The sequence below is a fragment of the Culex quinquefasciatus genome, chromosome 1 (assembly GCF_015732765.1).
Source record: "Culex quinquefasciatus strain JHB chromosome 1, VPISU_Cqui_1.0_pri_paternal, whole genome shotgun sequence".
NCBI lineage: Eukaryota > Metazoa > Arthropoda > Insecta > Diptera > Culicidae > Culex > Culex quinquefasciatus.
Window position 1 is genome coordinate 4,996,847 of NC_051861.1, and position 12,977 is coordinate 5,009,823.

At 49.0% G+C, this 12,977-nt stretch overlaps 4 protein-coding genes across 5 annotated transcripts in view; 2 read left to right on the forward strand and 2 right to left on the reverse strand.

Annotated features, from left to right (window-relative positions):
• Positions 1 to 276: 276 nt before the first annotated feature.
• On the forward strand, positions 277 to 3,181 carry LOC6040874. Its single transcript, XM_001850152.2, has 4 exons — positions 277 to 436; positions 501 to 1,895; positions 1,951 to 2,971; positions 3,028 to 3,181. The coding sequence occupies exons 1-3, from the start codon at positions 401 to 403 to the stop codon at positions 2,665 to 2,667; spliced, it is 2,148 nt and encodes a 715-aa protein (XP_001850204.2). The 5' UTR covers positions 277 to 400; the 3' UTR covers positions 2,668 to 2,971; positions 3,028 to 3,181.
• Positions 3,181 to 5,445, reverse strand: LOC6040871 (kanadaptin). Its single transcript, XM_001850154.2, is given in 3 exon segments — positions 3,181 to 3,865; positions 3,868 to 4,182; positions 4,243 to 5,445. Coding segments are annotated over 3 exon segments (2,034 nt in total). The 5' UTR covers positions 5,321 to 5,445; the 3' UTR covers positions 3,181 to 3,224.
• Positions 5,446 to 6,668: 1,223 nt separating this feature from the next.
• On the reverse strand, positions 6,669 to 7,373 carry LOC119765134. Its single transcript, XM_038248330.1, has 2 exons — positions 6,979 to 7,373; positions 6,669 to 6,911 (listed from the first exon to the last, which is right to left on the reverse strand). Exons 1-2 carry the CDS (start codon positions 7,171 to 7,173, stop codon positions 6,669 to 6,671), a joined length of 438 nt encoding a protein of 145 aa, XP_038104258.1. The 5' UTR covers positions 7,174 to 7,373.
• A 3,764-nt stretch (positions 7,374 to 11,137) lies between these two features.
• The window catches only part of LOC6040872 (EH domain-containing protein 3), a 29,482-nt gene continuing 27,642 nt past the window's right edge, over positions 11,138 to 12,977 (forward strand). Inside the window, exon 1 of one of the 2 annotated variants that reach the window (XM_038249309.1) lies at positions 11,138 to 12,727. In XM_038249309.1, coding sequence (XP_038105237.1) covers positions 11,503 to 12,727 — 1,225 coding nt within the window. In that variant the 5' untranslated portion in view covers positions 11,138 to 11,502. The remainder of the gene's footprint in view (positions 12,728 to 12,977) is intronic. The other variant, XM_001850155.2, reaches the window with a different exon arrangement.

The window sequence follows — 12,977 nt, forward strand, 5'->3', positions numbered from 1 at the left end:
TGCCCACATTTACACATTGTGGGACGCAAATGGATTTGTTTTAGTAAACGAAAATGCCAGCGTTTGACTTTTGAAGATTGAACGTAGATTAGGGCATTCTTTTTCGATTCTCGTTGGCAAAATTAAAGGGTAGATAAAGCTTGTCAGTTGAACGCAACGTTGAGCTCCAGTTCGATTTTTCCAAGAGCTGTCAAACCGACAATCTACAGAGGTTGCTTTGATCAATGGTCGATGTCGGGCAGACTATGATGACTGCTTTCAAAGTTGTGTTCGACGAACAATCTTGTTGCCAGCTTAGCAACTCAAAAATGTGTGATCGCAGTAATCTGCACCTCAAAGAAGCAATCTCAATCTGTCATTTTCTCCTCTCGAAATTCCCAGCAACAAGACCTCCAACGCCATGAAGCTACCCTGCCAGGAAAACCCAACCGCCGAGGTACCCCGATTCCACGATTTCAATTCCCCAAACGCTCACCCCCCAAACCATCTTCCCCCCTCAGAACGATCGCGCCCTTCTCGCGTGGAAGCTATGCAGGCGCATCCGCGCCACGCTGGACCGCTACCACGCGCAAGATCTGCGCAACTGTCTGCGTCGGCACGACCTCTGCTCGTCCGGCACCGTCCAGGGGTACGACTTTGCGCGGACGGTTGCCGGCGCACTGCGCGGCTGTCTCAGCGAGAACGAGCTCTGCCACCTGGCGGAGTACTTCCGGTCGCCGGACGGGGGAGGGGTGGCGTACGGGCTGTTTTTGGACGTCGTGGCCGGGGAGGATGGAGGGGTTGGTGGGAAGGAGCTCGAACGAACGCTTTCGGTCAGTGAGCATCGGAGGTTGTCGCTGGTGCTGATGGAGATCGCGCAGGCGCTGCGCTTTCGCGAGCAGGTTCTGCGGCCTTACTTTGAAGATTACGATTTGATAGCTGGGAATGGGGGGTCGGTCACGTTGGCGTACTTTAAGCGGGTTCTGTACTTTTTGGGGATCACTCTGAGGAAGCCGGAGTTTACACTGTTGGCGAAGCGGTTCATGGTTGGTCACTACAAGATCGACTACGAGGCGTTCATCGAGGAGATCGACGGGCTGTTGCGGTATTTGGACGGGCGCGGTCCGATCGACCGGGAATGCGACGGAGAGGTACCGGCGAAGATTATCGCGGTAGAACTGCCGAAGGTTGATCGACCGGAGGTCGGGACCGTTGATTTGGCGAAGGTTCTACAGAAAGATACGGCGTATCATCCGTGCTTGGCGCCATCGAGACAGGAGCGTGACTTCCGCACGTTGATGCTGCGCATTCAGCGGTACGTCTGGGAGAACCGGGTTCGGATTCGGGAGTTTTTCGAGCAGTACGACACGTTCCAGTGTGGCTTGATTAGTCGGAGTCAGTTTGTGCGGGCGATGGACGCGGTGGGGCTGTCCGGACTGCATCGATTACCGTTGACGGACGGGGAGGTTCGGAGTGTGTGCGATCGGTACGGGGATGCGCGGGACGTGAACAGGATTCGGTGGGATCGCTTTACGGACGACGTTGATGAGGTGTTTACGGTGAAGAATTTGGACAAGGGTGCGTTTCGGGAGGTTGAGTCTCCGCCGGAGGAGGTTGGAGGTTTGGAACGGGAAGGTTGTAGAGAGAGTAGAGATTTGGTGAAGGAGCTTGTCGATTGCATTCGGACGCTGGTAGCGGCTCGTCGAGTGTTGATCGAGCCGGTGTTCAAGGACTTTGACCCTCACCGAAATGGGCACATCAGTCGAAGTCAGGTAGGGGAAGCGCTCTCGATGGCTGGGGTGTTTATAACCGAAGAGCAGCGGTACGCTTTGAACGAACGGTACAGCGATGATCTTGGGTTCAACTACGTGAACTTTTTGAAGGACGTTGACCCCTGTCCGAAGATAGCTTCAGCGGTAAGTAGTCAATTCGGTTGATTCTTCCTAAATCAATGATCAACTCTGTCTTCAGTACGAAGAAATGCAAGATCGCTTGGCGAAGATCAACGCGGACGCCGGCCCAGAACCTCACCCCCACGAGCAAGACATCGTGCGCGTACTGGCCAAGGTCAAGGGCCAGGTGGTGCGTCGAAGACTTCGAATCGTCGACTACATGCGAGGTTTCGATCCGCTGAACCACCACCGCATCACCTGCGATCAGTTCCGCCGTGGACTGGCAACGGCCTCGATCGACCTGTCCCCAACCGAAGTGCGGACGCTGGCCCGAATCTTCCAGACTCCGCTGCACCACGATACGGTCGACTACAAGCGGTTCTGCGACACGGTCGCCGAGGTAGACTACCAGTGCAACTTGGAGAAGGCGCCCCGCCTGGTTCCGCTGCGTCACTTCCCGTCCGAAGATGGTCCCCACAACCACCTGAACTTTGAAGAGCGCACGATCGTGTCCAAAGCGCTGCAGAGGTTGGCCCGCCAGGCGGACGTCGTATCGAATCTGAGCGCCCCGCTGCGAGACTTTGACCGCAACCACCTCGGCGTGGTCAACCGGAACCAGCTGATCCGGGCGATGGCGACGCGCGGTGAACTGCACAACGCCGTCTCGAGCCGCGAGTTTGAGTTGCTGTGCAAGTGCTTTGGCGTCGAGATTGGGCACCGGCGGGAGGTCAACTACCGGGCGCTGCTGGCTGCCCTCGACTATCTGTACGCAAACCGGGAGAATCATCCCTTTTGAAGTGGCTTGGGGTGTGTAGATAAGCTGGTTGGCTCTTATAAATTCAAGTGCCGGGAAATTCAAATCTCAGTCTCTGGTTGGATTTGCATGAATTAATAAAATTTTATGTTAGAATGGCAACTTTGTACTGCGCAGTTTTGATTTTTAGTTTTGTTCTAACTGGCGCTCAGCAGGAAGAACCGTGCGAGGCGGAGAAGTGTCCCCAGTATGGACCGACGGAGGTTGAGCCCGTGCTAACGCTGCTTCCGGTACCGTGGAATTGCAGTCAATACGTTGCGTGCGATCGAGGAATTCAAATGTTTAGGTAAGAGGGAAGTGCTGAGTTGTGTTCGAAGTCTAAACTTAATCTTTTTGTTCCAGACCATGTCCACTCGGATTGCACTTCAACGCAGTGCTGATGGTGTGCGACTATCCCGATCATGCCAACTGCGTGGAACGTTGCAACAGTCCGACTTGAGTTGTGTAAAATAAACGTAGAGTTGGAGTTGTCATCGCACAAACGACCCGAATCACTTCAACAAATAGTCATTTTTATTCCCTAATACAAACCAACCCACTCAATACCCGAACTTCTGGTTGAGTGACGTCATCCCGTCCCCGCTCTGACCCACCGGTGGAACCCACTCGACGTTCTTGTCCTCGGCCTGCAGCTCCTCGCTGTCGTCAAAGTCCACGTTGTCCCGATTCCGTTCGCGTCCCGCCCTATTCCGGCTGCGCTTCTTCTTGTTGTCCACCCCCTCCACCGACCCGGACCCGGACGGTTCTTCACAGTCTGCTTCACTTTTTCGCTTTTTCTGCGGTTTCTTCTCCGGCTCGCTGCTGCTTTCGACGACCTTTTTCCGGTGCTGCTCGAGCAGGTCCGGGTTGAAGGAGGGACCGTGAACTCGCTTCGGTTCGGCCGCCTGCTTGGGCGGTTCTTCCCTAGGCGGCGCAGCCGCAACAGCTTCCTCTTCGTCTTCTTCGACCTCTTCGCCGTGAGCGCTGGTCGAGCCGCCAACCTTAATTTCGGACTTTTTGATTCCAAAAGATGCGGACAATTTGTTCCGCTTGCCAAACAGGGGGAGCATCTTCTTCTTGAGCTGGTCCTTGCCGTCGGAGGACGATCCCGGTTGGCCGCTCATACTGGGCAGGTCCAACGGCTTGGCAATTTTGATGAGCTTCTGCAGCGTCACGTGGTCCTTCGTGAGCCGGTCCTTTCGAGCCGAAGTCGGCGCACCTCGAACTTGTCGTACGGCTTGTCGTCCGAGAGCTTCTCGAGGAATTCGTCCACGTCGTCGTCGTTTTCCGGCAGCCGGGTGCCCTTCTCGATGAGCTGACGACGCTGCAGGCGCGTCTCAATGTCCTCCAGCTTTTCCAGCAACTCCGACTCTTGCCGGATGAGATCTTCGTAGGTGTGCACTTCGGCCGACGCTTTGGTTTGCTTCCGCTGGCGACGCCGCTCGACGTCCCCGGTTCGGTCCAGGTAGTCATCGTCGTCGTCCGAATCGGACGTTTTCTTGTGCCGTCGACGGGGCTCTGAAAAGATCGAAAAAAGGTCAGCAAAAGATTCTCAAATTTGTCACGTTGACCACTTACCGTGGGTTGCCTGCCTCAACAGTCCGTACCGGTCCAGAATCCGACAGGCTTCCAACGCGCACTGCACCACCACTTCCTTCTTCTTGCCCTTGTGGGTGGCTTCCGCCACAATCGGCCGTCCAAAATCATCGTCAACGGGCAGTTCAACCCGACACACGTAAGACCCCGCCGAAAGTTCCTCCAACTTGTAGTCCAGCTCGTGACCCTCCCGCTCAAAGTAACCCCGCAGCGTCTTCTTCGGGTCGTCCAGAAACAGCTCCTCGTTGTTGGACATGGCGTACGGATTGTGCGCCAAATCCGTCTCCTCGTCCGCGTCCTCGCCCATTCCCCAGCTGACCCCTTCCTCCTCCTTGAGCTTCGCGACCCGCTCGCGCTCCTGCCGTTCAATCTCGGCCATTTCTTCCCGCAACTTGTTCTGCTTCTCGCGCAGTTCCTTCATCTCCGTGATGGTCATCTCCGACGGAGCGTCCTCGTCCTCCGCCGGTCCAGTCAAAATGTACGACCGCGAGCTCGAGCCCAACTTCACCATATAACCCACCCGAACCCGGACGTACGTCTTGGGCGGCAATCGCTGCTTGTTCAAGAACGTCCCATGAGTACTACTCAGATCGTACAGATACCAACCCGGTTCCACGGTCACGTGCCGCTTCTTCGTCTCTTCCTCCTCCTCATCCCCATCCTCGCCCTCCTCCTCAGGTCCCCGATACTGCAGAATCGCGTGATAGCGCGATATCGTCGGATGGGCCATGTTGACATCACAATTCGGCAACCGGCCAAACAGCCAAAACGCCCTGCTCTGCAGCTGCTTGACCTCCTCAATGATCACCCCGTTCTTCAGCACCTCAAATCCGTAGTTCAACCCCGACGCACACTTGCGCGACCATGCTGGCTCGCGGTACGGCACCGGCGGAATTTCGTTCCCATCGCCGGGCAACTCCTTACCGCTTGCGGCTGCTGCTGGCGCCTCCTCGGGGACGATGTCCGTCACCTTTGACGTTCCCGGCGGGAGTTCCGGCTTGCGGGCTTTGACCAGCAGGTCGACCGATGGCTTCTTGAAGGTCCCGTCGTCGTCGGTCATTATTGCAGCTAGGACGCCGGTAACCGAAAGATTCGATTTGTTGAACCCCGAAAAGCTGGAACCGTTTTGCTCCGCGCACGAAAAAGACGGTTTGTTTTGAATAATGACAGTGCGAAGAAGACAAACAAAAACGTTTTCGGCCGAATCTCTACACTCGCACGTTTGAAAAAGTTTGATTGACAGCGCGCGGTGTAGAGATTTGCGTTGAAATGTTTCAGATCTACATATGCTAAAGCTAAGAACAAGATTGTCCGTTCGACGCAGTGGTGAACGCAGAACCCCTGACTGAAAAGTCCGTCGGACGTCCGTCGTTTGTCGTCCGTGCACTCGTACGACGTCGCACGACAATGTCGTGCGACTTTTAACACGAATGTCATACGTTTTTGCACCAAAAAGTCGTGTTTGTCGTGCGATCGATAATCGAAATTGTACGACATTGTCGTACGACATTCGACCGATGTCGCACGGTTTTGTTGTTTAGAATGTCGTGCCTTTGTCGTGTGCTGTCATTTGTTATTTTTAGGCTTTTTTTTTTAAAGAAAAACTAAAGTTTTTTTTTATTATTATATAGGATTGTTATTATTTTTTGTAATTTAACATGATACTGGAATAACCTTCCGAACATTTTCAATATCACTGCACTTAATTTCACTGTTTTCAAAATAACTGAGATAGATTCTGGTTCTGATGCCATTGGCCATCCCATAGATTCTGGTTCTGATGCCGTTGGCCATCCCACGACGACCGAGTTTGATTCCGTGGGTCGTTCGTCCACCTCCATCGTCTTCTCCCGGATGTCTCTGAGCATCTGGGACCTGCGATACACATCCGGAACCATGCTGGGATTGTTTGTTTGACTGTGATCCAAATTGGCCGCTGTTGCCCTGCTAAGACGGTCGTTTCGAAATGTATCGTTGTCTCATTTGGATCATGTTGCCATCGACTCCTCTGCCTAGCAGGCCTGGCAGCAGCATCTCGGAAATAATTTGGCAATCTTTGATGAACGGTGGCAGAAGCATCTCGGAGATGCTCGTTCATGCCCTTTTCGTTTGGACCACGCACGAGTAGTTCTCCAAGTCGTTCTTCAATCTGTTGTGCAGATTCTCGTTTTTTTTTTTGTTTTGTACGCCGTTGCCGTATTCTTGAGCTGCATCAGCTGATCGCGCGAGTATTTTCTGCTTTCTGGATGGATTGTCCGGAACCCACTGTTCCGCGTCGTTCTCGATGAGGTTAAGCTAGCAGGAATCATCGATGCGGTGGCGGCTGTCGCTGGCTTGGCGGTGGCGTCAATTCCATCGATTCTTGCTTTTGAACTGCTGCGGCACTTCCGCTTATATTGACTTCTTGCCTAACTTCTTGCTTCATTTCCGCGGGGCTCGGATGGTGCGGAAGATGCTGCTGGGTGTTGAACTGATAAGAGAACATAGAGGTTCTCTAGTCCGCAGCGGTGATCGTGCGGGGACATTTGCATCTGGGGCATCTGCGGCGGTCCGTGTTGGTGGACGTGTGGCGGCGGATGGTGGAGATGTGTTGGTGGTTTATGATGCATCGGTCCCATGCCGGCGGGAGGTCCGCTCAGTTCCGGAGTAGCCTGGTGAGGATGTTGTAAGGTGTTTATTATTGTTTTTGGTTCAACGGCTGGGTACAGTGGAACTTACGTTACATTCGGAGGAGTTGTGTTGTAGGTCGGAGTCGGCGGCACGTTGAGGCTGTTGTGGGAAGCCTGCTGTTGTTGTTGTTGAGCTCCGGATCCGGCTGTAGATGTCAAAGAGGAGGTGGGAAAAGCCGAATCGTTGTATGTACGTCCTCATGTATTTTAGGATTGATGATGGAAATGGCTCGCCACGCTTCATTATGGTTTGGGGGGTAGCGAATTGGGCAACGGAAACTACTGCATCTGCGGAGCAGGATCAAGTGGATTAGTGGCACTGTTCGTAAGAGAGGCGACCGGATGATGAAAGAATTTGGTGGTATTTACATTGAAGAGACCGCCTTTACCACCAGCCGGATGGTGTTGGCCTTGGGCCAGGATCGGTGCTGACTGTGGGGAGGCCAATGCTTCGAACCATATTTCCACGGGTGGCCCGGTATCCGGCTGTACTGCATCTGAATACACGAGGTAAAGAAGGTTCCCAATAAATATTCATAGAAATAGAAAGTAACTAACTACCTCTAACTACTTAAACCAACTTACCAACCAACTTTTTGCTCCGATTTGGTTTTGCACATAACATTTTCAACCTCAATCTTTAACTTTGGTTCAATCCAGTCTGAACAAGTTTTTGCTTGATTTAAACTGTCAAAGTTTTTTCGCCGACGCCGCCGAAACGTCAATCTGTCAGAAAATCGATGCAAAAAACGATGTCATGCATGTCGATTGTTTGTCGTCCATTTGTCGTCCTTTCGACCAATCGATATAGAAACGGTAAAATCAAATCCGTGCGACATCTCGTACGACGTGCGACATTTTTCAAACAGGGACGCTGTGCCAGTTCGATTTTTCCATCAACTGTCAGTCGGGCAATCTGCAGGGGTTGCTTTGTTCAATGTTCGATGACTGGCAGGCTATGATGACAGGCGCAAAATTTTGCGTTTGCGTCCAGGTCTGACGGACAATCTTGTTCTCACCTTAAGGGAGCGTTCTTTTATTACGTAACGCGAAAAGTCAAACTTTTAGACCCCCTCCCCCCCTCCCTCGTAACAAAAATTCCATAAAAATTTAAAAAAAAATGTATGGAGCGTAACACGGCCTCCGACCCCCCCCCTCCCCCTCTACTGCGTTACGTAATAAAAGAAAAAAAAAAACGGAATCGACGTAACACCTTATAATGTGGCCCTCTTAAACCTTGCGGTTTCGTCAACGGTTCCACAGGTGTGTATCGTTCTTTTTGCGACAAGACTCCGCCTCCCGGGTCTCCTAAGTGTGAAGGTATGGCACGGGGAGAGGGCACCGAATACCTATGTTTACACTTAGAATTTTTTGCGTCCGCCTCGGGATTCGAACCAGCGACCTCTGGATTGTGAGTCCAGTGCGCGGTCCGATTGATCCACACAGGCAGACGTAATAAAAGAACGCTCCCTTAATACGCAGTTCCCGAGCAACCTATTGTCAAAAGTAGGTAGGGGAACAGTTTCTAATTCCATCGTGCCTCTAATGTTGGACTATCAGTGTAGGGGTTATGGGTTGCAGGATTGAATCACGGACATCACGGACGAACGGACATGACACCAGGAACTATCACTTGCGCCATCTACATTCAAGTTGTCGAAGCAGCTTCGCACAAATAAGCATTATTTCTCAAAATGTCTTATGCACACACAAAAAAATATTACCATAATGACAACAGTAACTTATTTTTGATTTTAAAATTTGCTAAAATATTGCGCAATTCTCACTAACTTGGACTTCGCACTAAATTATTGCTATCGATCGCACTATTGCGACTTGTCAAACTGGCTTGGGAAATTTTAATTTTCTCAAAAAATGATCAAAGCGAGCCGATGTTGCTCACAGTCGCAATTTTAAAGTGCGAATGTCCAGTTTGGTGGAAACTGCGACTGGAATTGTAAATAAACAACTGCTGGTTGCCTAGTTTTTGGAAATTTTGTTGTCAAAAGTGCGAGAGAAAAGTGCGGGCCAAATCCAAGTTACAGTGCAAGGATCAATAAGCTCGAGGGAAAGTTTTTTCATTAGTTTGTCAATATGATTTTCCGTACAAATTTGGCAGCTGTCCATACAAAACTTATGTATAAAAATGAAAAATAAATTTCCAGAACGGGCAAAAAATCTTTGACCGAGTTATGAATTTTTGAATCAATACTGATTTTTTTTCAAAAAATCGAAATACCGGTCGCAAAAATTTTCAACTTCACTTTTCGATGAAAAATCAAATTTGCAATCAAAAAGTACCTTAGTGAAATTTTGATAAAGTGCAAGTTAAATCCATTTAAGGTAACTTTTTTGAAAATAGTCACAGTTTTCCATTTTGTTAAACTAGTGCACATGTTTTCCCACTCATACAAAATATTTTTATAAATAGCTGAGAAAATTCTCTATATTTTGCTTTTTCGAACTTGTTTGATACGACCCTTAGTTGCTGAGATATTGCCATGCAAAGGTTTAAAAACAGGAAAATTGATGTTTTCTAAGTCCCACCAAAACAACACACAATTTTCTAATGTCGATATCTCAGCAACTAATGGTTCGATTTTCAATATTAAAACATGAAACATTCGTGAAATTTTCCGATTTTTTTCGAAATAGTAGTTTATGCAACAAGTTGCAAAAAGAGGATTTTTTCAGCACGAGTCGTACATTTATCCAACGAGGTTCACCGAGTTGGATAAATACGAAGAGTGCTGAAAAAATCAAGTTTTGCAACGAGTTCCATACAACATTTTTTGCAATTCCAAAAAAACACGCACTGAGTGAAATTTTATGTCAAATTTTCATGTTTTTTTTTTCAATAAATCGTTTAAATCAAAAAAATGTTCAAAAGCGTTACTTTTCGAAACAAGTGCTGAAAAGTTAAACTTTTCAGCACCCGTTTGAGTGCTGAAAAGTAGAACTTTTCAGCATTTATTTTGAAAAGTGTTGCTATTCGATTCTGTTATTTTTGGTACAGAAAAGTAGGCTATTTCGTCGTACAAGAATGACAGGAAAAGTAAGTAGTTTCACGACGGAATTGCAAAAAAAATATTTTCAAATTTTTTAAACCAAGACTAACATTTTAAAAGGGCGTAATATTGAATGTTTGGCCCTTTTAAAATGTTAGTCTTGGTTTAAAACTATTTAAAATATTTTTTTCGAAAAGATCGGAAAATTTCACGAATGTTTCATATTTTAACATTGTAAATCGGACCATTAGTTGCTGAGATATCGACGTTAGAAAATGGTGTGTTGTTTGGGTGGGACTTGGAAAACATCAATTTTCCTTTTTTTAAACCTATGCATGGCAATATCTTAGCAACTGAGGGTCGTATCAACAAGGTGAAAAAAAGCAAAATATGGTGAATTTCAAAAATATTTTTTCATAAGTGGGCAATCATGTGCACCAATTAAAAAAATTGAAAAACTGCGACTATTTTCAAAAAAGTTACCTAAAAATGGCTTCAAAATTTCACTGAAGTACTTTTTGATTGCAAATTTGATTTTTCATCGAAAAGTGAAGTAGAAAAATTTTTGCGAGCAATATTTTGATTTTTTGAAAAAAATCAGCATTGATTAAAAAAATCATAACTCAGTCAAAGATTTTTTGCACAACCTGGAAATTTCTGAAAAGTTGGCATTTGATGTCCTCTAAAACATATAAAAAAATAAAAAAATAAAAATAGTGTTTTTTTGCAAATCAAGTTTTTGTGACGACGTTTTGTTTTTCAGTGTAGTCCTAATCCATACCTACAACTTTGCCGAAGACACCAAATCGATCAAAAAATTCCTTCAAAAGATACAGATTTTTGAATTATTATTGGACCTTATTGGACCTTTTCAAACAAAACATTCTAGATGTACAAACTAAGTATGAAAAATGGCTTCTTTGGGCATACCGAAGGCACCAAAAAAGTTTCAACCAAACCAAAACATACAAAAATTAAAATTCTAAAAAAGACCGATTTCGTAGAGATTTGCTCTTTGCTTCGATGTTTGCCACCAGCGCTGGAGATGCACTAATGCTGAAAAAGTGGTCTGAAACATTTCATTTTTGTTGGCTACCAACGCGCTACCAATTTGTCTCACAATCCAAAACACCTGCCACCACTCCCTCGACAGTTCAAACACAAACAAAAGATTTTCCTTTGAAATGTCAGGCATATCTTGTGATGTGTCATTTTTTCATTTCGATTCCCCTCTTCGCGAAGTGATTTCGAACAAACTCGTCGTCGTCGTCGTCGCTGGTGGTGCTGCTCCTCCTCCTTCAAAGAGGTTGACCCGTGGACCGTCCGTCGCGAAATTCCGGAACGTGACTCAATTCGCAATTTAGCAGCTGCGATTTTCGTTTGGGTCTATTCTCCGTCCGGGTGTTGTGTTCCGGATTCAGGTGCCCCCTTCATTTTTTTGCTTTTCTTTTCGCGAGTGGTGTGACTAATCGGTGGCCCCCCCGACCAGGCCCCAGACCAGTGTGAGGGTGTGCGTTTGTGTGTGGAAATTGGAGCACCGCCGAGGGAAAAGAAGAAAATAGAAAATGTTCAGTTTTTTGAAACGGGAAACGAAACAGGAGGAGGTCGTGGAGAATGTGCTCGGGGAGCTCAAGAAGATCTACCGGAGCAAGTTGTTGCCGCTGGAGGAGCACTACAACTTCCATGACTTCCACTCGCCCAAGTTGGAGGATCCGGACTTTGACGCGAAGCCGATGATTCTGCTGGTGGGCCAGTATTCGACGGGCAAGACGACCTTTATTCGGTACTTGTTGGAGCGGGACTTCCCGGGTATCCGGATTGGGCCGGAGCCGACGACGGATCGGTTCATTGCGGTCATGTACGACGACAAGGAGGGAATCATTCCGGGCAATGCGTTGGTGGTGGATCCGAAGAAACAGTTCCGGCCGTTGGGCAAGTACGGCAATGCTTTTCTGAATCGGTTCCAGTGCTCGCACGTTCCGTCGCCGGTGCTGCGTGCCATCTCGATCGTGGACACGCCCGGAATTTTGTCGGGTGAGAAGCAGCGCGTTGACCGTGGTTACGATTTCACCGGAGTGCTCGAATGGTTCGCGGAACGTGTCGATCGAATCATTCTGCTGTTTGACGCCCACAAGCTGGACATTTCCGACGAGTTCCGACGATCGATCGAGGCGCTGCGCGGACACGACGACAAGATTCGTATTGTGCTGAACAAGGCCGACATGATTGACCACCAGCAGCTGATGCGTGTCTACGGTGCGCTCATGTGGTCACTCGGTAAGGTTCTGCAGACTCCCGAAGTGGCCCGCGTCTACATCGGTTCGTTCTGGGATCAACCGCTGCGCTACGACGTCAATCGACGACTCTTTGAAGACGAAGAGCAGGATCTGTTCCGTGATCTGCAGTCGCTGCCGCGAAACGCCGCCCTCCGCAAGCTGAACGACCTCATCAAGCGAGCCCGGCTGGCCAAGGTCCACGCCTTCATCATCAACGAACTGCGCAAGGACATGCCCTCGGTCTTTGGCAAGGACAGCAAAAAGAAAGATCTCATCAAGAACCTGGGCCAGGTGTACGACCGCATCCAGAAGGAGCACCAGATTTCCCCCGGCGACTTCCCCGACATCAAAAAGATGCAGGAAGTGCTCGCCAACCAGGACTTTAGCAAGTTCCACTCGCTCAAAATTCCCCTGCTGGAGGTGGTCGACCGGATGCTCGCAACGGACATTGCCCGCCTCATGAGCATGATCCCGCAGGAGGAGATGACCATGGTGTCGGAGCCGCTCATCAAGGGTGAGTAGTAGCACAAAAGAAGGCTGATTGCGTAACTCCGGTGGTGGTGGTTGACGACAGGCCAGGCCAGAGTGTTTAATGATAAAAAAAAACTGCTATGAGCTGCCGCGAGAGATTGATGAGTGGGGTTTTTATCTAATCGCGACGCGACGTGCGCTGCTGAGTCAGGCGCTGGTGCCGCGGGGTTGGTTCCTGCTGGGTGGGACTTTGGATTTTGGGGAAGGTGGCGGTGACCTTCACAAAATTGTAT